This window comes from Rhincodon typus, chromosome 10 (assembly GCF_021869965.1).
Source record: "Rhincodon typus isolate 14 chromosome 10, sRhiTyp1.1, whole genome shotgun sequence".
Classification (NCBI taxonomy): domain Eukaryota; kingdom Metazoa; phylum Chordata; class Chondrichthyes; order Orectolobiformes; family Rhincodontidae; genus Rhincodon; species Rhincodon typus.
In genome coordinates this window covers 6,193,693-6,219,405 of record NC_063341.1, presented here as the reverse complement: position 1 = coordinate 6,219,405, position 25,713 = coordinate 6,193,693, and the positions used below count along the sequence as shown (strand labels likewise).

At 39.4% G+C, this 25,713-nt stretch overlaps 1 protein-coding gene across 1 annotated transcript; it reads right to left on the bottom strand.

Moving 5' to 3' along the window:
• LOC125484215 (cyclic AMP-dependent transcription factor ATF-6 alpha-like) lies at nt 1–25,713 on the bottom strand. The gene is made up of 5 exons (XM_048602020.1): nt 25,599–25,713; nt 22,076–22,175; nt 14,527–14,594; nt 3,348–3,459; nt 1–75 (listed from the first exon to the last, which is right to left on the bottom strand). Exons 1-5 carry the CDS (start codon nt 25,673–25,675, stop codon nt 1–3), a joined length of 432 nt encoding a protein of 143 aa, XP_048457977.1. The 5' UTR covers nt 25,676–25,713.

Genomic DNA, 25,713 nt, shown 5'->3' with positions numbered 1-25,713 from the left:
CTAATAGCAAGAAAAGACAGGTTTCATACATTCATATGCCTGTTGAGAGCGGTGGGCAAACTGGGCCTTCAAACCCTGAAATGAAACAACCAAATGTAGACTCCATCAACGTATACAAAGTAATAAATGGATAAGGGACAATACAAGCATCACTCTGGCAAATCTTACACTTTAGATCAAGACGGCAAGGGCTGAAGCTGATGAATAGCTCATGTTGAGCTCTCGTTAATGATTTCCAAAATCAAATGGTCGATAGCAAATCATAAATCAATTGCAGAAAATGTGAGCCTCCAGATCTGAAGTGAGAACATGCTGTATATGAAATTTCCTCTCTCGTTGGACAAATAAAATTGGTCAAGTACTTTCCTTCATCTATACTTCTGAACTTGAAAAACTAAAATCAAGTTCATTTGCCTTAGAGGCAGCACAGAAACATAGCAACATAGAAGACAGGAGGATGAGGAAGCCAATTGGCCCTTTGAGCCTGCTCTGCCATTCTTCACAATTCTGGCTGATTGCCCAACACAATAGCCTAATCCTGCTTTGTCCCCATAAGCTTTGATCCCATTTGCCCCAAGTGCTATATCTGGTCACCTCCTGAATACATTCAATGTTTTGGCATCAACTGCTTCCTGTAATAACAAATTCCACAGGCTCACCACTCTTTGGGTGTAGAAAAGTCTTCTCATCTCCGTCCTAAATCCTCTACCCCGAATCCTCAGACTATGACCCCTGGTTCTACACACATCCACCATTGGGAACATCCTCCCTGTATCTTCCTTGTCCAGTCCTGATGGAATTTTATAAGTCTCTATGAGATCCCCCCTCATTCATCTGAACTCTAGCGAAAACAATCCCAACCTCGTCAATCTTTCCTCATACATCAGAGCCGCCATCCCCGGAATCAGCCTGGTAAACCTTCGCTGCACTCCCTTGAGAATAACAGCATCCTTCCTCAGAAAAGGATACCAAAATTGGACACAATATTCCAGGTGCGGTCTCACCAAGGCCCTGTACAACTGCAACAACACATCCCTGCTCCTGTACACGAAACCTCTCGCAATGAAGGCCAACATACCATTTGCCTTTTTTACCACCTGCATGCTTACCTTCAGCAACTGGTGCACAAGGATGCCCAGGTCCTGCTGCACAATCCCCTCTCCCAATTTACAGCCATTCAGGTAGTAATCTGTCTTCTTGTTTTTGCTTCCAAAGTGACCGATCTCACATTTATCCAAATTATACTGCATCTGCCATTGATTTGCCCACTCAGCCAACCTGTCGAGATCATGCTGAAGGATCTCTGCCTCCTTGTCACAGTTCACACTCCCAACCAACTTGGTAAAATCTGCAAACTTGGAGATGTGACATTTTGTTCCCTCATCCAAATCATTGATATATATTGTGAATAGCTGGGGTCCCAGCACCGATCCCTACGGCACCCCTCTAGTTACAGCTTGCCAATTTGAGAAGGGCCCATAAATTCCTACTCTTTGTTTTCTTTCTGCCGATTAGTTTCCTATCCATCTCAATACACTTCCCCCAATCCCATGCACTTTAATCTTGCACATTAATCTCTTATGTGGGACTTTGGCAAACGCTTTCTGGAAGTCCAAATATACTAGATGGACTGGCTCCCCCTTGTCAACTCGACTAGTTACATCTTCATAGAATTCCAACATATTTGTCAAGCATGATTTCCCCTTCATAAACCCATAATCTCATAAATCCATCCTGAGATGTAGAGATACCGCTACTGTACATGTCTTGATCATATCCTAATTTTTTTTTTTTTTTAACAGTAAAACAGCGTCAGGCCAACCATATGGAAGCCCTATTACGTGAGCAAACATGGCAAGATTTATAATATTTCAAAAGGAGTCAAATGCATTGGTGTTGGCATCAGCAATATTAGTACTGCATTACTTATCTCTCCTCTTGTAGACCTGCAGGTCCTCCTCTAACTCAAATCCTCCCCAGTCATGACTAAACATGACGTAGTAGGGTCTACCTGAATTGTATACAAGAATAATAGCTCTGAAAGCTCATGATAATTAATCAAACTATGTCCAATTAACTAACATAACTTGCACCTACTGCCATCATGCAGTAAACTGCAGCTTATTGTTAAGAAAGTGCCTCTTCTTTTTAAGTCTCAATGGTAGTTCAGTCAGCACCACTGTTAATCAAACGGGTCCTCAGAGCCAGTATAGGGACTCAAGGTCAGATCTCTTCCCTAATCACTAGGTGGTAATGGTCAATTCTGTAAACATACTGTGCTCAATATATCAAAATCAGTGTCAGGGAAGATAAAATTTTAAATCATGTGGAAGTACTATTGTGTACTTTCTTTCTATGTAGTAACAATCCATTCATCTCTACCACATAAGATCTGCAAAAGCCAAGAAAAGCAAATGATCTAAAGGAAGATGGAAAATGATGGGATATAACATATTGAAATACACGTTGCTTAGATCACCTAAGTGCCAGGGTGCAGAGGAGGCCATTTGGCTCATCACATCTGCACCAGTTCTCAAAATGAGCATCATTACTTAGTGCCTTTTACCTGCCTATCCCTATAACCTTACACATTATCATTTGACTAGAAACAACAATCTAATGTCCTTTTGAATACCTCATTTGACTCTGCCTCTGTCACATTTTGAGGCAAGGAAATGTTTTTTTATGACATCACATTTGTTTCTTTTGCAAATTATTTTAAATCTATGCTCTCTCATTCTTGATTTTGTTTTAAAACAAGCTGGAACAGTTTCTCCCCATCTACTTTATTAAGTCCCCTTTGTCATCTTAGAAACTTCTATTAGGTCTCCTCTTAGCCTCCTTCTCTCCAAGGAGAACAGTTTCAAAGTTTCCACTCTATCCCTGTAACTCAAGTTTCTCATCCCTGGAATCATTCTTGTAAATCTCTTCTGTATTGACTCTAATGTATTCAAATTCTTCCTATAGTATATTATTTCAATAATAGGGTCTCCAGAACTGCAGTACAAATTTCAAAGGCACACAAAAAGCCACTTTGCATTCAATACTGTACTCAACTTAAGTTTTAAAAACATTTTAATTTAAAATCCTAATAACTGAACCTAAGCCAAATGTGATGCATAGGTTTTAATATTCAATATATATCCAACATACCTTGAATTTTACAATCCATTGACATAACCTATCTTACAAACCTCTGTTCCTGACATTCTTCCAGTTTAACAGAAAGGAAAAATGACTGGAAAATTTCAATGTCAAAATTCACAAGCATTAATAGATTGCCAAAAGCAATGATAATGAAGCATGTCCACCATATTTATATATGCAATAAACTGTAGGACACTTACCCTTCTAAATGATATCAAATAAAAGGTATCTCCTCTCCTACGAATAGCTTCAAAAAAATCTGGATAACGTTCATCTGGAGCATAATACACCTGCAATTCACTCCCTGAGTTTCTGCAAAGAAGAGAAGAAAGAGTAAAAACATGAGCAACATGTACCATTGTACTCTAGTCCAGATTCAAGGAATAATACAGTGCAAAGTATTTAAATTTATCAGCTAAAATAACTGGGTTATAAATTTTATTCTTGGGCTATGACCACCACCAGCAAGGCCAGCTTTTACTAACACTTCTAATTGCCTTAGAAAAGGCCTTCTCAAACCACTGCAATCCACATAGTGTATGTAAGCATGCCAAAAGCATATTAAGTCACAAGTCCAGGATTTTGACCTAGCGGTCAAAAAACAGAAATATACTTCCGACTCAGGACTCTTAAGGGAACCTGCAGATGGCGGTGTTCCAAGCCTCTGCTGTCTTTGCTCTTCTAACTGGTGAAGACTGTGGTTTTGAAAGATGCTGTCAAGAAGCTGTTTTGGTGAACTACTGCTGTGCATCTTACAGGTGGTAAAGACTCCTGCCCCTGTGTACCAGTGGTGTTTGGGATGTCAAACTACCTGATTTGTGTTGCATATTGTCAACATTCTTCACAGTTGCATTCGTCGAAACAAACACAGAGCATTCGAACAATCTCTAGACTTATGCCTTGTACATGGTGAACAGATTTTGGGAAGTTAGGTGATGGGTTACTCGCAGCAGAATTCCCAGCTTCTGACTTGATTGCTACCATAATACTTACATAGGTTTATGCAGTTATGTTTCTGCCCAATATTCACGCCCATAATGTTGAAAATGGTGGAGCTAGCAACAGTCATTTCTTGAATATCAAGAGAAGCTTTTTAAATTCTCTCCTCTGGCAGGCAGTCATTGCTTCACACTTATGTGAGTATGCTACTTCGCCATTTATCAGTCCTAGTCTGAATGTTATCAGTGTGAGCATCAACTACTTCAGTATTTGATAGTGATGAGTAGCATCCAATCGCCAACCTATCCACTTCTGATCTTCATACCTATTTCTAATCTTATGATGGTCAGAGGTCCTTGATAAAGCAGTCAGGACACCACCACAAGGAACACCTGCAACAATGTCACAGGTTTCAGAAGATTAGCTTCCAATAACCAAAATGATTTTCCTTTGTGCAAAGCATTTCTCCAACCAGAGGATACTTTCACCCCATCCTCATTTTAATTTTGCTTGGGTTCCTTGATATCACAATTGGTGAATTGCTGCCAGAGTCAAGGACAATCACTCTCACCAGAATTCACAGTGGAATACCTCTGGAATTCAGCACTTTCATCCATGTTTGGACTAAGGTGGCAATGAAGTTAAATCTTTAACAGTCCATCATATTCAAGACTGAATGTGGCAGGACTAATTAAGGGCATTTAAGCAGCTATTAGATAGGCATATGGATGATAGTATAAGGCAGGGGTTGGAGGTTAGATAGACCTTAGGATTAGGGTAAAAGTTCGGCACAACATCGTGGGCTGAAGGGCCTGTACTGTGCTGTACTGTTCTATGTTCTATGACTGCAAAGTTGTAATTTGTTGCTTTGGATATAGGGTAATTTAACTTGATCTGTAATATGCTGTCTCTGCTTTTTAACATAACGGTAATCCTATTTTGCAACTTCACCAGGTTGGTACATCATCTTAAGTATGCCTGGTGTTACTTCTGTCGTGCTCTTCTGTTCACTTCATTGAACTGGGAATGAATACCTGGTGTTATTGCTATTGACGGATATGTCCACCAGAAGATTGCAGATTGTGGTGGTACGCAATTCTGCCGATGGTCCACAGACGTCAAGGATGCCCAATTTTGTGTGACAACATCCATTCTGAATTTATCGCCTGTAGCACGCTGACAAGACCTGGTCCACAAGGACTGTGGAGGGCTTGGTCCTATAAACATGGATGCAACAGCAAAAGCAGAAGTTGCTGGAAAAGCTCAGCACGTCTGGCAGCAACTGTGAAGAAAAAAAATCAGAGTTAACGTTTTGGGTCCGAAACGTTAACTCTGATTTTTTCTTCACAGTTGCTGCCAGACCTGCTGAGTTTTTCCAGCAACTTCTGTTTTTGTTCCTGATTTACAGCATCCGCAGTTCTTCTAGTTTTTATTACGGATGCAAGAGTCTTGGATTGAGGAATGCAAGCAAACAGCTTACTTTGATTTACTTTATTCCAAAAGAGCCCTAATCTAATTTGGGATTTATTTCCAGTGTACACCTCAACTGTTCTGACACAGATACAAGTTTAAATTTTTGAATTTTTACAGGGGCAGAGAGACAGAAATAAAACTAATTGTGGTACAAAGAACAAAAGGTTATCCATACAATAACAAGATATTCTTCATCTAGTTCAGATTTCTGTCTTTTGATAAATTAGTTAAATTGCACTTTGAAACTGCAGAGTTAACATCATTGCCTTAATCTCATTACTATATCTAACAACCATTCATGATCAGGGTAAAATGCTTCCTGCAAATCATGAAGGATGCCTACTATATCTCCTGGCAATGCTAAGGCAAAAATTCATAACACTAATTATTCATTTGTGAAGAGAAACTGCTGGTTAAATTTATTTACAATTTCAAGTGATTGACTAAAACAGAGAATACTAACAAAACATTAAACAGAAGACAGTACAAAATGACCAGAAGGGTCCACAAGGGAACTCAAACACCCTCTGCAAGGTTTAGTCTTTCCATGCCATAAATTGAACAGAATCAAGTGTACTACCTTCAGCTTTTCTTTGTCTTGAAATAACTTATGAAAGCCTTGGATTATTCCTTAATAAAAATTTTTTGTAATATCAAAGACAAAGACAATCTTTGAGGACATTGCACGACACTGAGTCATAAATGTCTTAAGATTGGATGCTTTCCGAACATTCTTTTGGCTTCTACACGTCATGTCTGCATGCTACATGTTCAAGACACTATCAGCAACAGTGATCATCGCACAGTCCTTGTGGAGACAAAGTACCATCTTCACATTGAGAATACTCTCCATCATGTTAAATGGGACAGACTTGAAACAGATGCAGCAACTCAAAACTGAGCATCAGGAGGCTCTGTGAGCCTCAACAGTGGTAGAATTATACTCCAATACAAACGGCAATCTTATAGCCTCTCCCCCACTTAACCGTGACCATCAAGTCAGGGGACAAGCCTCAATAGAGAGCGCAGGAGTGCATGCCAGGAGCAGTACCAGGCATACCTAAAAATGAGGTGTCAACTTGGTGAAGCTACCAAACAGGACTACTTGTGTGCCAAACATAAGCAGCTAGTGATACAGAGCTAAGCATTTCTACAACCAATGGATCAGGCCTAAGCTCTGCAGTCCTGCCACATCCATTTGTGAATAGTGTTGCACAATTAAGAAACCCAATGGAGGAGGCAGCTCCACAATTATGCCCATCCTCACTGATGGAAGAACCAAGCACATCAGTACAAGAGATAAGGCTGAAGTATTCACAGCAACTGTTAGCCAGAAGTGCGAAAATTATGATCCAACCTAGCCTTCTCCAATGGTCCTCAGCATCACAGATGCCAGTCTTTAGGCAATTCAATTCACTTAATGTGATATCAACAAACAGTTGGAGGCAACAGATACTGCAAAGCCTATGGTCCTTGACAATATTCCAACAATAGTACTGAAGACTTGTACTTAGAACTTGTCACTCCCTAGCCAGACTATTCTAGTACAGTTACAACACTAGCATCTACCCAATAATGTAGAACATTGAGACAACAAGGCGTAGAGCTGGATGAACACAGCAGGCCAAGCAGCATCATAGGAGCAGGAAGGCTGACGTTTCGGGCCTAGACCTTTCTTTTAAGAAAATGTAGAACATTGCGCAGGTATGTCTTGTACACAAAATGGAACACAAATCCAACCTAGCCAATTACTGTCCCATCAGTCTGCTCTCAATCATCAGTAAAGTGATGGAAGTCAGCAACAGTGCTATCATGCAGCAAGTGCTCAGCGATGCCAAAGTTGGGCTCCATCAGGGCCACTCACCTCTTGACCTCATTCCAGGCTTGGTTCATACATGGATAAAACAGCTGAATTCCAGAGGTGAGGTGAGGATGACAGAACTTGACATCAAGGCTGCATTTGACTGAGTGTGACATCAAGGACCCCTCGCAAAACTGGAATCAACAGGTATCGGGGAGAAACTCTCCTCTGGTTGAAATCATACTTGTCACATAGGAAGATGGTTGTGGTTGTTGAAAGCCAGTCGTTATAGCTCCAGCACATCTCTGCAGGAGTGTTTTTTTTTCTACTGAGTTGTGGGATGTGGGCATCACTGGCTGGCCAGCATTTCTTGCCCATCCCTAGTTGCCCTTGAGGTGGTGATGGTGAGCTGCCTTCTTCAACAACTGCAGTCCTCCTGCTATAGGTTGACCCACAATGCTATTAGAGAGGGAATTCCAGGATTTTGACACAGTGACAGTGAAGGAACGGCAATGTATTTCCAAGTCAGGATGGTGAGTGACTTGGAGGTGGTGGTGTTCCCATGCATTTGCTGCCCTTGTCTTTCTAGATAGAAGTGGTCGTGGGTTGGGAAGGTGCTGTCTAAGGATCTCTGGTGAATTTCTGCAGTGCTTCTTGTAGATAGTACACACTGCTGCTACTGAGCATCGATAGTGGAGGGAGTGAATGCTTGTGGATGTACTGCTAATCAAGCGGACAGCTGGCCCTCTGTGGTGTCAAGCTTCTTGAGTGTTGTTGGGGCTGCACCCATCCAGGCAAGTGGGGAGTATTCCATCACACTCCTGACTTGTGCCTTGTAGATGGTGGACAGGCTTTGAGGAGTCAGCAGGTAAGTTACTCGCCGCAATATTCTTGCTTCTGGCCTGGTCTTGTAACCACTGTGTTTATGTGGTGAGTCCAGTTGAATTTCTGGTCAATGATAACCCCCAGGATGTTGACAGTGGGGGATTCAGTGATGGTAAACCATTGAATGTCATGAGGTGGTGGTTAGATTGTCTCTTATTGGTGATGGTCATAGCCTGGCATTTGTGTGGCGTGAATGTCACTTGCTACTTGTCAGCCCAAGCCTGGATATTGACCAGGTCTTGTTGCATTTGAACACGAACTGCTTCAGTATCTGAGGAGTTACAAATGGTGCTGAACATCATGCAATCATTGGCCAACATCTCTACTTCTGAACTTATGATGGAGGGAAGGTCATTAATGAAGCAGCTGAAGATGGTTGGGCCTAGGATACTACCCTGAGGAACTCCTGTAGAGATGTCCTAGAGCCGAGATGATTGACCTTGTTCTCGTAAAAGAACATAAAGAAGACAGGGAAAAATCTGTATAACTCCTACTTAATGGACTCACTGGATCTGGGATCTCTTCTCTCTTGAAAAAGGAAATCTGAAAAGTGACCTAATAGAGATCTTTAAAACTATGCAAGGTTTTGATACAGTGAATATGAAAACAATACTTTCTCTTATGGGAAGTGTACAATTCTTAGAAGCGATAAGGGAGTTCAATTTTGCTTCAAAACTTCTTCCCATTATCGCACTAAATGAACTTCTTATTCTGGAATTTGGCTTCAAAACTATGCTTTATTTCCAAACTCTCTGTCTTGAATCCCAATATTTGTTTAACAATTTATCCTATTTATTTCCAGTGGTTTCCTCATCTTTCTCTTTACAGCCTTCATAGAGTTTGGAGTTTCGAAAAATCATATTTCACTTGACACTGTCTTAATAAAACATTTCGGGTCACAGCTGTTTGGCTTAGGCTTACCAGAGTGTCTTTTATCATTTTGTTGAAATGCTTTGAGTATCAACATATTATAATTTTATTGGGTTTTGTTATCTTCCAAAACCTTTCTTGTCAGAGTTGACCCTTCTCCTGTTGCTGCCATTAGTTACCTTTTGTGGTTATTACTTCCCGTCTTTCGCTTCTTATATCATATATCTTCAAAGTATTATATTTACTATAATCATTCCAATGACATGGATACCAATTCAGTTTGGGTGAACCCCAGCCAACAGTTTCCCTGACCAGCACTTAGCATAATTTTCTTGCTGTTAAGTCTTGCCATTGCATTTGATTCCTATCACGGTATCGCCTATAATCTCTTCTAGCATAATTCTCCCAGAATTCTCTGACTTGAATCCAGTTTCTAGTGCATTCCCATCAATTTACTTAATCCTCCCTGTAGGCAGTTGTGTCCACACATAGATTGTAGAATCCCTACAGTGTGGAAACAGGCCATTTGGCCTATGAAGTCCACACTGACCCTTCAAAGAGCATCCCTCCCAAATCTATCCTCCTACCCTATCCCTGTAACCCTGCATTTCCCATGGCTAACACACCTATGGGGCAATTTAGCACTACCTAACCTGCACATCTTTGGACTGTGGGAAGAAACCCATGCAGACACAGGGAGAATGTGCAAACACCAAACAGACAGTCACCCAAGGCTGGAATTGAACCCAGGACCCTGGCACTGTGAGGCAGCAGTGCTAACAACTAAGCCACCATGCTGCCCCTTAAAATTTCCTCCCAAAATCATTTCAATGCTCTAACTTTCCCCTTCGGTTCAGGTGCTTTTTAAAATTTAGCACTTAAGTTAACCTTCTATTTATTTCTGTTCACAACTTTGGGAAATACCTTACATTTTGTTTGGCAAGTTTAATGATCATCTCAAATTGCCTTTCAGTTCAATTGTTAATGTCACTTGATACCATCTCTCCTTCCAATATGATGCACTCAAAAAGGTGTTCTGTGAGTGAATATTTGAACAAAAGGAATGAACAATCAATTTGGAGAACACCTGGTCAAAACCATGTATGACAGTTTAAAAAATTGGATTCAATGATTTTTAATGTGAATATTACAAGTTGGTCCTGATTCCACTGGATTGTTGTAAATACCCAACCAGCTTCCTGAAATCCTTTGGAAAAGAGAACCTACCATACTTAACCAGCCTGGTCTATTCATCACATCAGTCCTGTACTAATCTGGTTCACTCTTACCTGGATTCTGGTCTCATCTACAAAGTTAAATCAAGATATGTGGTGAACAGTTAGTCCTGCCTTACCAGAAATTCGTTCATTCCCAACATGAGCATATTATCAAAACTGGTTTACTTTTCATGATGCTGTCCAAATTCGACTTAAATCCAGAAACCAAACCCTCCAATCTGACCAAGTCAGACAAGTCAGTCATTTCTTAGTTAATAACAATTTATGGGCATCGTCACTCATGTATTCACTCACAATCCAACATTCTGCATTTCTGGATCACCAACAGCAACTGTCTTCATTATCTTGAAAAATTAAGTTACATTCCTCCAAAAACTCATTTCTATCAAAGCAAGCAAATCCAGGGTCTTTAATTTTTGTTTTGAACATTAATTCTCAATACTTGGAATCATGTTCATTGCTTGCCTTGATGGTCTGTTAAGTTGCGTGACTGACATAAACTTGCCTACTTGGAAAGTTATGAGAAGACAAGGTTCCTAATCTATGCTGGAATGACAATGTTGTGTTTTGCTGACAGAAGTATGAAACGTAATGACAAATATTCCGTACCTCTTTTATTCAGAACACCAGGCACAATATCAAAAACATTAAAATTAAATCTTTCATCAGGAAGGATGCAACCCGAAACGTTAACTTTCCTGCTCCTCTGATGCTGCCTGAGCTGCTGTGTTCCTCCAGCTCCACACTGTTCTGGCTGACTCTAGCATCTGCAGTTCTTGCCAGCTTAAAATTAAATCTTGCTTGATATTCTGTACCATGCCAGCAATCTAAATGAAAGCCCAACTAGCCCAAAGTCACTACCAGGATTTGAAGTTGGGACGATTTAACTAAATAATGTTTGTTCAAAGATGGCCTCCAAAGAACGAGCTCTCCATTTAAACACTTTAACAAAACAATGTCAATTTGAAGTAGGTGATTTACAACGGTTTTCAATATAATTGTTTCCATATCTGCAAATTGTTGTATCCTTTTCTAATGAAGTTACACGACTTAATCTCTGTTGGGAATCAAGTGAGCTCTTGTGGTGCAGTGGTAGTATCCCAACCTCTGAACCAGGAGACATGGTTTCAAGCCCCGCCTGCACCACAGGAGTATAATAACATCTCTGAATAGGTTGATTAAAATAAATAAAGCAGACCCACCATTCCCATTAGTATAGTGGTTAGTATCCTTGCCTGATATGTTGGCAACAGGGGTTCAATTCTCTAGGCTCTTGTGGTGCAAAGGCAGTGTCCTTACCTCTCAGCCAGGAGGTCTGGGTTTAAGATCCACCTGCTCAGAGGTGTGTAATAACACATCTGAACAGGTTGATGAGAAAATATTTATAAAGCAGACCCAGAGCAGAGCTATTTGTCTCGGACTAGGACTAGGCTGTGAACGCCGTGAGTAGTGGCCTATTTTGGCATTCAACAAATGATGTGTCTTTCCAGTGGGGCTGAGTTGTTACAGTAGCAAAACGAAAATGAAACTAGTGAAGAGCATGCAAAATTTGGTGTGAGTTTGAAAATAATTAATTCAAATTTGCTTCAATTGCATGTAATTCTGGGTCATAAATGGCAATGTCACAAATGCAGACTGCACAGTTAGTGATAATAGAGTGATAATGATAGGCAACTCACTGCACACCAAGGTGGAGGAAGTGAATCAATAATTTCAAAAGAAAATTGAATGGGCATTTGTTGGTAATGAACTTGTATGGCTTCGAGGATAGAGCAGGAAAAATAAAATAGGCTAAATGGATTTCTCCATAAAGTACTGGCATGCATCCAGTTCTGGTCTACCTGTTAACAGGAAGGATATTACTAAGCTTGGTTAGGTTTTGAAGAAATTTACCAGGACGCAGCCAAGAATGGAACGTTTGAGTTATAAGGAGAGGCTGGATAGGCTGGGACTTCTTTCACTGGAGTGTAGGAGGTTGAGGGGTGACCTTATAGAGATTTATAAAATCATGAGAGGGATAGATAAGGTGGATGGCAGATGTCTTTTCCCTAGGTTGGGGGATTTCAAGACTAGGGGGAATACTTTTAAGATGAGAGGAGAAATATTTAAAAGGACAGAGGGGAATTTTTTTCTTAAAACACAGAGTGGTTCACATGTGGAATGAACTTCCAGCGGAACTGGTGGATGTGGGTACAGTTATAATCTTTAAAAGACACTTAGATAAATACATGAATAAGGAATGTTTGGAGAGATATGGGCCAAGCGCAGGTATGTGGGACTAGTTTCGTTTGGAATTATGGTTGGCATGGACTGGTTGGACTGAAGAGTCTGTTTCCATGCTGTATGACTGTATGACTCTGTGTAGATGATGGGATAAATGATCTCCTTTAAAGACGTATGGCCTCGGAGCAGTGAGGGTTGGAGCTGCATGCTGCTCATGACTATATGGAAGTTTACTCCAATGCGTACTGTGTTATTTAGAGGTGCAACTTAGAGAGGCAGTGAATGGACAAGCCATTCACTGAGATGTCATGCAGTATAAGGACAGGCATATTAAAATTATGTTAGGGTGATACCATACAGTACCACAATGGGATACGCATGCTTGAGTCATGCAACTGACACCATAACGTCAGCCCAAAATATTTACAGGCATAAAAGGCAATGAAACTCCATGGTTTGTTACCAATTTCAACTTAAAACAACACTGTGAAGGTGATGTGACCTAAGCCAGAATGAACGGATTCCATTAGGACATGTGTACACAGATTTGAGGGGTAAATACTTATTTATAGACCTAAATCAAAGAGAAGTTCAATGAGGCAACAGTTTCAGGAATAAAATCCAAGTATTGGTGAGCACTATGGCCATGAAAGAATGCCTACTGCTCAAGAGTTTCATCCCACTGGAACGGAGAATAAAACTTCTCTCTCAACAATAACAGCTAATTAAGTACAAATGCAGGCCTCATAACTTTTTTTTAAAAAATCAACTGTGGAACTAGGAGAGCTTTCATATTAATGATCAAGGTTCAAGGCAAACCAGAGGCTGAACTCAATCCAAGGGTAATACTTAAGGAATGTCAGGCTCCGAAAAAGACAATTACTAATTCTCCATCGATGTCACGCTACTCAAATTTACAGCATACAAGTTTATAGAGCAAAAAGCTATTCAGCTCAGAAAGCTCTGCTGACTCTTCAAGAAATACCACTTTGGAATTTGAATATAAGATCTCTGGGCTGCTAAGCCAACAAGTATCCAAACCCCTTAGAATTCACATCACAGCTATAAATGAGGAAAAGTTGATGTCATATGGTTACTTATCCAAGATACAGCTGTACCCAGTGGAGTCGGGAAAAAAAGAATAGTAGTACGTCTAGGTTTCTGCTCGAAAGCTAGGCGCTCTCCCAACTGGTCTCCATAACTGTGGATAATGCTTGTCAAGAACTGCAGGTAGATATATAAACAGATTGTCCACAAGCCAAATTTTAAGAAAGATAAAGAGAAACCATTAAGGCATTTCCCAACATGTATGCACATCAATCCATGGAATACTTTTGCCTTGTTACAGTATTTGGTATGAGCAATAAACGTTTTAGCCCTGAGCCAATGCAATTGTACACAACATTATAGGAAGTGCAGGTACACTTATGAAAGTTGACTTTTGCAATCAACAACAAATTGTAGCAATGTATATAAACTCAAATCATCATCTTTGGGGAGACTATCAGAAACACAGCACCTTACTGCACAGGAGGAAAACTAACGGTCCAGCAGGATTTTCTTGACCTCTGCTCATGCAATCACAAAGCTCTGTTCTCTACCATGCCACTTTATGTTACTCTGTTTCCAATCTTTGTTTGATGTTCCCTAAAAGTTGAGGGGACAAAAGTGGAAGAGAAAGGGAGATCGGAAATAAAAACATACAAGTGCTGGAAAATCTCAGAAATATGACTTTGATTCGAACTCCTATCTCTGTTTATCTCTCCAGATGCTGCCACAACTGCTGAGCTTTTCCAGAACATGGTTTTTATTTCAGATCTCAAGCATCCCCCCAATATTGCTTTCATCGTAGCGAGTTTAAAATGTTTTTATCCAATGCACTGAGCCACCTCCAACTCAAAACTGCCCTGCAGCAACTTAACAGAGAATTCTAGTCATAAAACAACTTACTTCTTATCAATGTCTGTGTACACCCCTTTAACATATTGAGCTACATCAGTCTTCTTATCAGTAGATTTCTGTAAAGAAATGGTAATAAATATATTAAAAACTATTTACAAAAGTGAAAATAACATTACAGAAGTAATGGAGACCCAAAGTCAGACATCACCCATCCAATCACCAATCCTGTCTCAGTATAAACATTTCTACCGGGGACAGATTGAAAGAGAAAATGAATTAAAATACTTCAGCTTAAACGTCTATTGCATAAACAAAATTATTATTCATCAACCAAACCAATAACCCCGAAACTTCAATATTTATCTTCAATGAGTTTCGAAGTCAGGTTATGCAACAATGAATACAAGCAAGTGAATAGATGGGTGAGACCAACAGTTTCACTGATCAGGCTGTAGGTGGCCAGAGAGAGGACTCTAGTCCCAGCTGAAAGCCTAAATTGGCAGGCACATGCGTGGAGCATATGATGCAGTGCCAGAGGCAGGGCTACATGGATTTAGGACCACAACTTTAAGAAGCAAGGGAGGAGAAGTGGAGGTGTTGGCGATGCTGGGCAGGAAAAGCTGCAAACAAGAAAGAAGGGGTCTGCAAAGGGGGACAATGGGATTGTAAAATGGTTGAGTGAGGTCTTTGATAGCTTGAAGGGGTCCTCATTGAGGTTTAAAGGGACTGCAAATGCACTAACATATAAATTATCCTTGTATATATTGCCACAGACACTGAATTAACCATATGGACAAACACAAAGTGGAGAACTGTAGCCCATTACATGTGAAGAAAGCTTTGTGAATTTAATCACAATAATTCCTCGCAATTGACGTCTCTGAATTTACTGCCCCTGAACTATACTTATCACAAAGACTTCTGACACTGCTTGCTTTATGTAAAACAGGAATAATTATTTATTACTAAAAAAAAAGTACCTTACAAAATTCTAGGACTGGCAATGGTACAAACTCTTAAAACCACTAACTACCCAGATTATTACTCTAAAACACCCTTTTCCCCCAAACTAGTGCTTAAACCTGGCAGACAAGACAAAAGGTTAGGAGTGGGTGTTAGGTATTGGGTTAAAAATAGAAAGAGGGAAAGGTGGTAGGCCACATGTTTGGGCTCAGAGTATCTGAATCTCAGGCTAGCAATTCTGACCTCCAAATGTGCCAAACCCCTCTGAACAGCTCTACGTTAGTTTGGTGATGAAAGAATTTAAGCATTTGAAAGAGTTACTGAGTTGGTTTGGTTCCTTCTTCTGGGCAGTCTTCTCTCAGTATCAGTCGGTCACTCACAACACAGCTCCTCACCGTAAACGGTTTTCCAGTTCGACCTTTACTGCTCCAGTCTTAGTTATCTGTTCTTTGCTTCAAGCAGTGTCTCCGTGGTTCCCTAACAAGCTTGCACTCACGGTGTATCTCCTCTCCAGGAACAAACCTTTCTCGGGCCTCACTGCTCAAGTTCTAGCCATCGACGAAGCACCCAGGGTTTGGCTTTACAAATTCCAGCCCCTCGTTTTTACTCCAGAGGTTGTCAACTTTTCTTACCAGCTGTTGGGGGGGGCCATAGGGTTAACTCCCCCTTAGCTTTGGTTGGCTTTCTGCAGTGTGGGGTGACTGATCAGCAGCCAATCCAGATCTATGCCGATTCCTGCTGTCCCCAAGGTTGATTCCCCAGCCCGGGGATGAGGGTGGGTCAGTGGACTGAAATGTGAACATTATACAGAATCCCAGTCTTTTCTGATTAATTTTTAAAATTAATGTGAGAAGTTAGTTATAGAAGGAAAAGTTAGAAAGAACAGACAGATAAAGCTGAGACAGATAGATTATTGATTAGTAGGGGAAATCAAGTGTTATGGGGAACCTGAGGAATGTCAGGTCACCCTACTGAATGGTGAAGGAGGCTTGAGGGGCTGAATGGCCCAGCCTATTCCTATTTCTTATGATCCCTTAAACCAATTAGCAATAAGTCTTACTCAACTTAAGCCAATCAGAATTTAATGATATAATTGATCATGCTGAGAGTTAATAAGCACAGCTGTTGGTGACCAAGATACTTAAGACATTTGAAGTTATCTTGCTTCCATCTGGAAGGAGAAGGCCCTCTCGGCTTTGGAAAAAGACCAAAAAACCAAGTGTCAACCTGCTCCCTCAGCTGAAATGGAAAGCAAGAGCTGTAGTAAGATCATAAAGTTATTGCCTTACTTTATGAGGTGTTATTTAAGATTCCTAAATTACTGCACTAGATTGACTCCTATTGTCTTATTGGTTAAAGTCTCAAGCGAACAAATTAATTGTGGCATTTGCGTTTAACTCATAAGACCTCTAGAACTTAAGCACAACATTCCTACTTCTGTATTCGATTCCCCTCACAATAAATAAGAACATTTTCTTAGCTTTCCTAATTACTTCCTGCACCTGCATACTAACCTTCCATGATCCATGCACAAGGACATCCATATCCCTCTGCAATCTCTAATTATTTAAATCATATGCTTCATTTTTATTCTCCTTGCCAAAATGGACAGTGTCACATTTTTCCAAATTATATTCCATTTGCTCACTCACTAAATATATCAATGCTTTTTGTTGTCGCCTTCTGTTTTCTGCAATAGTGTTTGATGTGGCACCTTATCAAATGTCTTCTGGAAATCCAAGTACAAAACATCCACCAATTCCCATTTATCCACCGCATGCTATGTTACTTTTTTAAAGAACATCAATAGACTGGCCCAACACAATTTCCCTTTCAGAACAACAGGCTGTCTCTGCCTGATTAGCTTGCTCTTATTCAAGTGTCCTGCTGTGACTCCTGTTTTTGTGAGGATTTCGAAGCTTCAACAATCAACTTACATATTGTGATTTACAGTGGCCCAATTCCCTTTGACAAGGGCAGCATGGTAGCTTAGTGGTTAGCACTGCTGCTTTACAATGCCGGGATCACGGGTTCAATTCCAGCCTTGGGCAACGGTCTGTGTAGTGTTTTCACATTCTCCTCATGTCTGTGTGGGTTTGCTCTGGTTTCCTCCCAGAGTTCAAAGATGTGCAGGTTAGGTGGATTGGCCATGCTAAATTGCCCAAAGTGTCCAGGGAAGTGCAGCCTAGGCGGAGTAGCCAGGGTAAATGGAGGGTTACGGGGATAAGTTTGGGGGCTAGTTCTGAGTGGGATGGTGCACACCCAATTAGCCGAATGGCCCTTTTCCGCACTGTAGGGATTCTATAATTCTACGATAATTTTAACTGCTTTATAAATTGAAACATCTTGAGTATACTTTTTCTATCCCTGGCCCCCACTGTCCATTTTCAAGGTTAGGAACAAGAGATGGCAAGTGTAATTTTCAGTTACTGACATCAGCCTCTTAAGGTCAGTTGTTAAGAATAACTGTACACCAATGTTAGCACATTGAAGATAATACCTGACAGTTTAAAGAAAACTCCTTGATGTGTGCAAAGCTCAGATGCAGTTTTTCCATTTGGTAATCTTTTAATATTCAGATAACAGGCATGACTAAGTCTGGGTCATGACTGAGATTTTGGCACCAACTTTTCTTTGAATTTGCAAATAATAGCATCAAATTTGTGTTTTGGGGAAACATTATGAAATTGAAATTCATAAACAAACAAAGTAACAGACATTACACTACAAGGTCCTAAAACAGATGTATACATAATAAATTACCTCTGTTGTTCACAAGCAGTAGCAAGACATGATAATAACAATTTTAAAGGGAGGCAGATGGGGAGTTTGCATTTTGTATTTCTATTTCTGTCTTTTACATTCAGTCTCAGTTATGTTAAATGCAATGAGAAAAAAAATCATTCTTCGTTGGAACAGCTTCACAGTTTTCTTCATAAACAAATGTGTTTTAGTTCATGCATTGAGACTTCTAAGTTTTATTGTTCTTACTGCACAAACACATCGAAGCAGAGTTCATCAAATCTAATTGATGAAGCTTGCTGAAAACTGACAGTCTTAGGAAAAGAATTTGAACATGCAGTTTGCTTTCAGATTTAGTTCTCCTATCCACTAAATTCCTAACTGATTTTGCATTATGTGCACTCTTAGCCTGAGCAAGACCAAACAAGTATCTGGACTGGGCACTTTTCATGTGCCAGGAAGAGGCATGAAGCAAAAAATGCTGAAAATAGTCAGAAGATCAGGCACCATCTGTGAAAAGACAGTTAACATTTCAGACTGATGAAGGGTTATAAATGACTTGAACATTAACTTCATTTCTCTCCAGAGATGCTATGTGATCTGATGAGTATTCCCAGAATTTTGTGTTTTTTTTCATATTTCCAGCATCTAAGTAGGTTGAGTCATCAGCAGTTACATAGAAATAGTGTCCAGGCAGTACAAGAGGAACTTATCAACAAGATGAATTTGGGTATGAGGGGTGCTAGGAGAGAAACAAAAAATACATATGGGTGTATATCATAACGAGTCCCCAAAGTACACCCAAATAATTAGTTATATTCTGTTCAAGTGGAAATACTATTCCCTGTCTCTCTGAGACTCTCTTGCATGCCAATACGAAAAAGCATACCACTGTTAACGCTTTAAAATGTGATGCAGCTTATTCATGTGGCTACATGAGGAGTTTAATCATCTTCCTAACGTGAAGATAAACTGTCACCAGGTAAAGGAGCCAATACATGTTAGATCATTTACCATCATGCTTGACAACTAAGTCCAAAGTTGTTGATTTCAATCTTGGATAGAGGAGGCCTAAGTGCCAAAAGAGGAGGATTAAAAATCCTCACCAGGAGGCAGAATTGAGTAATCTGAAGACAGTCCATCACTGCCGCAACTGGCTGCCCAGGTGGAAGGAGATGCGAGATATGCAAATCCAGTAATAAAGTGTCCCTGGACAGTCTGCAGAGCACTACACAAACAACATAGTGAACAGGGGATGATGGGCATGTGCAACACAAACTGTAGAGGTGTAGAGTGCATAGCAATGAGCCATGATCAGAGGAAACATAAGCCATGCAGTGTAAGGAGCAATGGGCAAACAATATAGTAAATTCCAGTAACTCCGTGTGATGCAATGAGCAACCAATCTTGGAAAGTGCAGCAGTGCAACAGGTATTCATCGTGACAAGACATTAGAACAAACTCTCCACATCAATTAAACAGTGATTTTTTTTTGTTTGGTCAGGCTGTATTCAACACAAGGTACTTTACTATACCACCCAAAATGTCAAGTTTGCGGTTGTTGGTGTGTTCGAAAAGGCACAGCAGTTTGAATATTTATTGCCAACTTTCCAATCTCGAGCTGCAGGAAAAACAAACTGATTCTGACCACAAAACCATGAACTCATCAGAAAGGCCTTTGATCCATGACATTTGCTGCAAACAGGTGTTCTCTATTTTCTTAAATTTTATTACACTGAATGATTTGTGTATGTGGGTAAACGCATATTTTTACCAAGTGTACAGTTCTAGCAATGTTATTTTGCTTTGGCAGAATAAAATAAACAGAACTGCCAAACAGGTATGATGATAGCAAAACCGGCAAAGCTGTTTGAAGCTAAAATTGAACGGCATTTTAAGCCACAATTTTATACAGCAAAATTCAGTTTTTTACTGTTGCTTACTCCCTTCTACCAGCTCATGTAGAGGAATACTTGAGCACAACAGCATGAGCTCTGTCTGTTAACATTTCTTATGTCTTCAAAATGCCACAAATATAATGAAAACTGTAGTGTCATGATTACTTGCTATTGCCAAATTATCATAGTCAGTTGCTATGCTGTGCATTGTAGCAGGCCTATAAAGTAGCATCTTCAGTGTATTATGGTAATTTAGCATTTTAGGTGAATGTAATTTTGAAGCTTCATCAAGGCAAATGAGCTGCCTGCACGAAAACCAACTTGCCAAGGGACCAGACATATCAAAAATTGGAGCTAGAGTTTGCCGTCAGCAATGATGAATGGAATGTTATTTATTCTTTCAGGGGATGTGGTCATTACTGGAAAGGTCAGCATTCATTGCTCATCCCTATTGCCTACGAGTAGGTGGTAATGAGGTGCCCTCTCAAACAAGTCAATGAGATCTATCCCATTCTTTTCATACTTCTCATTAATAACATAAGATACAATATTGGCAGTAGACTATAACGTTTGACAAAATTACTTCGGTTAAGCAATGGATCCCATCAGAGGAATTAGGGATCTAAGTAGTATTCTGAATGGTTTAAGGAATGGCTGACTTGAAATAGTACAAAATTAGAAATAGAAAATGTGTTATTTCTTGGAATTGGTGATGGTAATCAATTTAATTAGCAGTTTCAATCATGATTAAAGCAAATTATATAGTCAATTCTGTTGCATTACTGTTAGAAAGACTGTTGACAAATAATGTTTGAGATAGTACAGAACTCTTTAGTTGGAAATTTTCTCTGCCTGGGAAAACTAACAATTTGGCGCTATCAGAGTATACATAAAGATCATGAAGATAGCAATGGCTATCTTGAGGTCAAATTCCGAGACCAGCACTGACGAAAACAATTCCTCGAGCGCATGACAAGGCAGATTTTGTGATTTGGTTTATTGATTACATCTTAAATCTTTTTGCTGAGTCTTGGATTCAATTAAACATGACAAGTGTTGACTGAAAATTATTATGTAATGATCAAATACTAATATTCTGTAGCTGTATCAACTTGATGTCAACTGGCACTAAAACATTAAATGCGTTAAAATGTTCACATTTTTTAATCATGAGTCTTTAAAAACACAAAAAATAAAAATAAAACAAAAATTACTGTTGGTCTCTTGGACCCAGTTACAATTATACAAAGGCTCAAATACTGGAGATTTTCAGAGTACCAATTACTTCCCAAATGGAAAACTGAAGATAATCATTGTAAAATACAAGAATAACTACAGAATGATACCTTTGCTAACTTTTCTTCCTGTTGAATTTTGATTAGCATGTCAACCAATCTTTGCTAATGTCTACCATTGTGGCACAATGTGGCCTATCCAAGATGGATTACAGTTCCCCCATTAAGCACAATAGAGATGTAGCGTTCAAAGGAAATCACATATAGGCTTTCTGTTCATTATCCTGGGCTAGTTTTATGAAATGTAGCTAGCCATCATTGCCAATGAAGATTAAAAAGAAGATCATAAGGAGGAAAGACCAACATTAGCTAGATTGCAGTAGCAAAAGTAACTTCAGCTAATGGGGCACGAAAGGGCCAAAACATGAAAGAGGGCTCTTGTACTCCATGCTACATCAGATTCAAATGACAAATCAAATCTTTTCTTTGCTGGAATACATGAAATATAAGAATTACTGGGACATCATAGCTCTCCTGAATCACGTTGCTCGCACAATTCTAGACATCTTCCAACCTGCACACTAACCTCAACCACGCCTACTTTAGTTTAGAAACAAGAGGCAATGATTTCAGTGGTAGTAAATTCAATGTATATTTATAACTCCTGGAATATTTACCTGTTTTTCAATTTATAAATATTGACAAACAGAATTTTTCAATTTAACTTTTATAAACATATATTAAATGTTAAGTACCCACCGTCACAGTTCGTATTCTATGAAGCATTTTAGATCCTTTTCTCAATTTAACTCTGACTACTTCATGTCGATGTACCCACCCACGGAGTTCATCTGCTAGCCTACACCAAGATAATGGAGAAAATATTTATGAGGAATGAATTATCACAGCACTGTCTTTGATTTTCCTAAGTTATGACTATCAATCTGGAGCTGTTGAAATCAAATATTGTTAAAATGGATTATCTTTATTTCATTCAATAAATCCAACTACAAATTCAATAACCTAAAATCAGATGTAGGAATCTTCATTCAGCTAATTTCTTTTAAACAGATTATTACACATGAATTCTATGTGCCTAGATATTTAACACCCTCAACGGTAAAACACTATTAATACATAATAGCACCTAGATATACAATTCTCCTTGGCAATGAATAGATTAGCTCTGTTCACATATGGCTTGCCATTAAAAATATCTTCAAATATTTATCATGTAACGAAAATGAATCTCTACACTAAGTCCAGTAACTATGGCTTGATTCACAGGGAACAAGTTCCACAGAGTTAATGTTATCTTGGGCTAAGTGTTGCTGCATACAGGTAGCCTGCTTAATTACCCTTCAAACACTCATTTGCAGTTACCTGTATATGAATTCCATTAAAGATATTAAAACTGAAATAAATAGCTAAACTGCGCTATAGACTATATTATTTTAAGATTCAACTGAGAGCCAAGGCAGCTCTGCAGTAAAATGAGTCACTGCTGCTGAAAGGAGGGGAGAAAAGAAGAATTATAAAAATGCAACCGGCCAGCGTAACAGCATTGTACAGGCGTGATGAGCCAGCCAAATAGCTACTTCCTATGCATTTAGTTTCATTATTCTGTGAACTAGCTCAAGACTCCATGTTTTTAATATCAACCATGTTTTATTAAAATATTATATTTGTAAAGGGGACAGCAATTGTATGCTTTGTCAAATCAATTTGCTGTGTGGGTGGGCTAAGTTGGATTCACCCATGCATTCCTGCCAACAATTGATAGTAAAACTAAAGGAATGGCCAGCTCAATTGAACTGCTTAAGTCAGCTTGCTCAACACAAGGGAGAAAGAGTGATTTGTTTCATGTGTGGTTCTTCCATAGCATGAAATTGGCCTGTTTTGTATTTTTTCAAAACTTAGCGTTAAGCGTCGCCAAGACAGGTACAATGGCCACAGCCGTAAAAGGCTTTTGACACTGCTCTAAACACATCAGAATAATATGACATTCCCAAAAAATGATTAATTAGGTCCTTATAAATTTGAAAATATAACTTAATCATGTAGTCTGGAATCAAATCCAGGTATTTGCAAGGAAAGTCATGTCCTTTGTCTACTTGTTGAAATCCTGTAGAATCCAATAAATTTTAATTTCTAGAGATAACAAGGTATAATTTTATTTTACTGTAAAAAACAAACGAAAAGGCTGTTGACTGAACACAAGTTAGTTGGCAACTTATACTTTAAACTACAGAAAGCTTTTCCAATGTGACAAAAATTTTAACACAGCAGAAATTCTATACCACACCAAATCTTTACATTGTCTCTACGTGGATACTTTATTCCGCCGGAGCCAGTCCAAAGCTGTTCACCATTCCCAATGCCTTTTTTGAGTTTTCCATTCCCAGATGGTAACTTCCAATCCTAGGGCTCTTCCTTTCTTAAAACTGTTCTCCATGGAAACATGAACAAGATTGGTCTCATATCCGGATAGAATTAATAATTAGTTGTCCTCTAGATCCCCAATTTTGTTCTTGTTTAATAGTAAATAGCTAGTTTGAAATATAAATCTTGATAAAACCTGACATTCCTAACATCTCCCTGCAAAACATGGAGATTACCACTCTACCCACAATCAACACAGATGCTCTTGCCACCTAACCAGTGTTGTGAATATTTTGCACTTTACTGAACATTTCTTGACTTGGGTCCATTTTGTTCCAACAACAACCAAGAAATCCAGGTTTGTTGTCAGGCAGAATTATAAGCTGATCACATGACACCCTTCACAGCTCTAATTCACCTTAAAAAGAGGAAATAATAGGGGTGCTGACAATAATTTTCAATTCCTCTCTGGCCACAGGTGACCAAGAACTGGAAGACAGCCATGTGGTACCATTATTCAAGAAGGGAGCAAGTGATAAACCAGGAAACTACAGGCCAGTCAATCTAACCTCACCATTGGGGAAACTACCAGAAGCAATTCTGAGGGATAGAAATAATCTGTACTTGGGAGAGGCATGGATTAATCAAGAGCAGCTTGATTAAAGGTTTGTTGAAGAGAAGATCATGTCTGACCAACTTAATTAAATTTTTCAAAGAGGCCAGATGTTAAGATGAAGGCAATGCATTTGACATAGTCTACTTGGGACTACAGCAAGGCTTCTGATAAGGTCCCGCATGGGAGACTGATAGAGGTGGCAAGAGCCTACAGGATCCAAGGAAACTTCCTCTGCACTCTCTCAAGTGCAGTCACATCTTCTTATAATGTAGATATCAGAACTGCACAAAATACTCTAGCCGTGGCCTAACCAACATTTTATACAGTTCCAGCGTAACCTTTCTGCTCTTAAACACTTGCCTTGGCTAATAAAGCCAAGCTAATTGGTTCCAGAATTGGCTGACTGGCAGGAAGAAAAGGGCAATGATCAAGGGGTGTTTTTGTGACTGGAAGCCTGTGTCCAGTAGGGTTTCACAGGAGCAGTGTCAGGGGCCTTACTGTTTATGGTATATTTAAATAATTTAGACTTCAATGTAGGAGGGTTGATCAGTAAGTTTGTGGATGATACGAAAATTAGTGAGGGGAGGTAAAGAGTGAGCTTAGCCTTATATTACATGAGGATGTAGAGGAGCTGGTCAGATGGGCAGATCGGTGGCTAATGGAATTCAATCTGGATAAGAATGTGGTGATGCATGTGGACAACACAACAAGGCAAGGGAATACATGATGAATAGTAAAACCCTGGGAAGCACTGAGGATCAGAGGGACCTTATCCATTGCATATCCACTGATCCCGTAAGGTAGCAGGACAAATAGATAAATTGGTTTTGAAGGCAAATGGGATACTTGCCTTTGTTAGTCGAGGCATGCTGTTTAAGAGCAAGAAGAGTATGCTGGAACTTTTTCTGTGTTATAGATCTCTATGATTTGATACTATCCAGTCCACAAAAATCTTCATGTGTAATCAAACATGAAGTACACAGCTTCATTTTAAAAAATTCACTTTTTGAGGAATAAACAGTTCGATATACTTGATACTAGATCTCCTTATTTGCACATCTTCTTCCAAGAGATCCTTAAAATGCTACAGTACAGTCCAAGTGCAAGTTAAATAATGCTAACAGACTCCTTTTATTACGAAGCATAATTTGCAGCTATGAAATAAACACTGCACGCTGATTTATTTTTTCCAAAAGAATGACCCACAAAGGTAACAATTTAAGCACAGTTTAAAGGGATAATGATCTTTTATTGCTTTCCGTATAATAGTTGCTATCTACTTACCTAAGTGATTCTGTCCTGTTAACTTGAGGATGGCATGCTCGTTTGACAAAGAGAAGAGGCTCCTTCTTTACCACCATTAGATCTTTTTTATCAGAGAATGAGATTCCATTTCTGA

Excerpts from the sequence above, each read along its gene's own strand:
- LOC125484215 (XM_048602020.1), bottom strand. The coding sequence starts at position 25,675 with ATGGTGGTAAAGAAGGAGCCTCTTCTCTTTGTCAAACGAGCATGCCAT. Across the intron at positions 22,176-25,598 it reads AACAGGACAGAATCACTTAG|GCTAGCAGATGAACTCCGTG; the intron begins GTAAGTAGATAG and ends ATCTTGGTGTAG. Across the intron at positions 14,595-22,075 it reads ATAGAATACGAACTGTGACG|AAATCTACTGATAAGAAGAC; the intron begins GTGGGTACTTAA and ends ATTTCTTTACAG.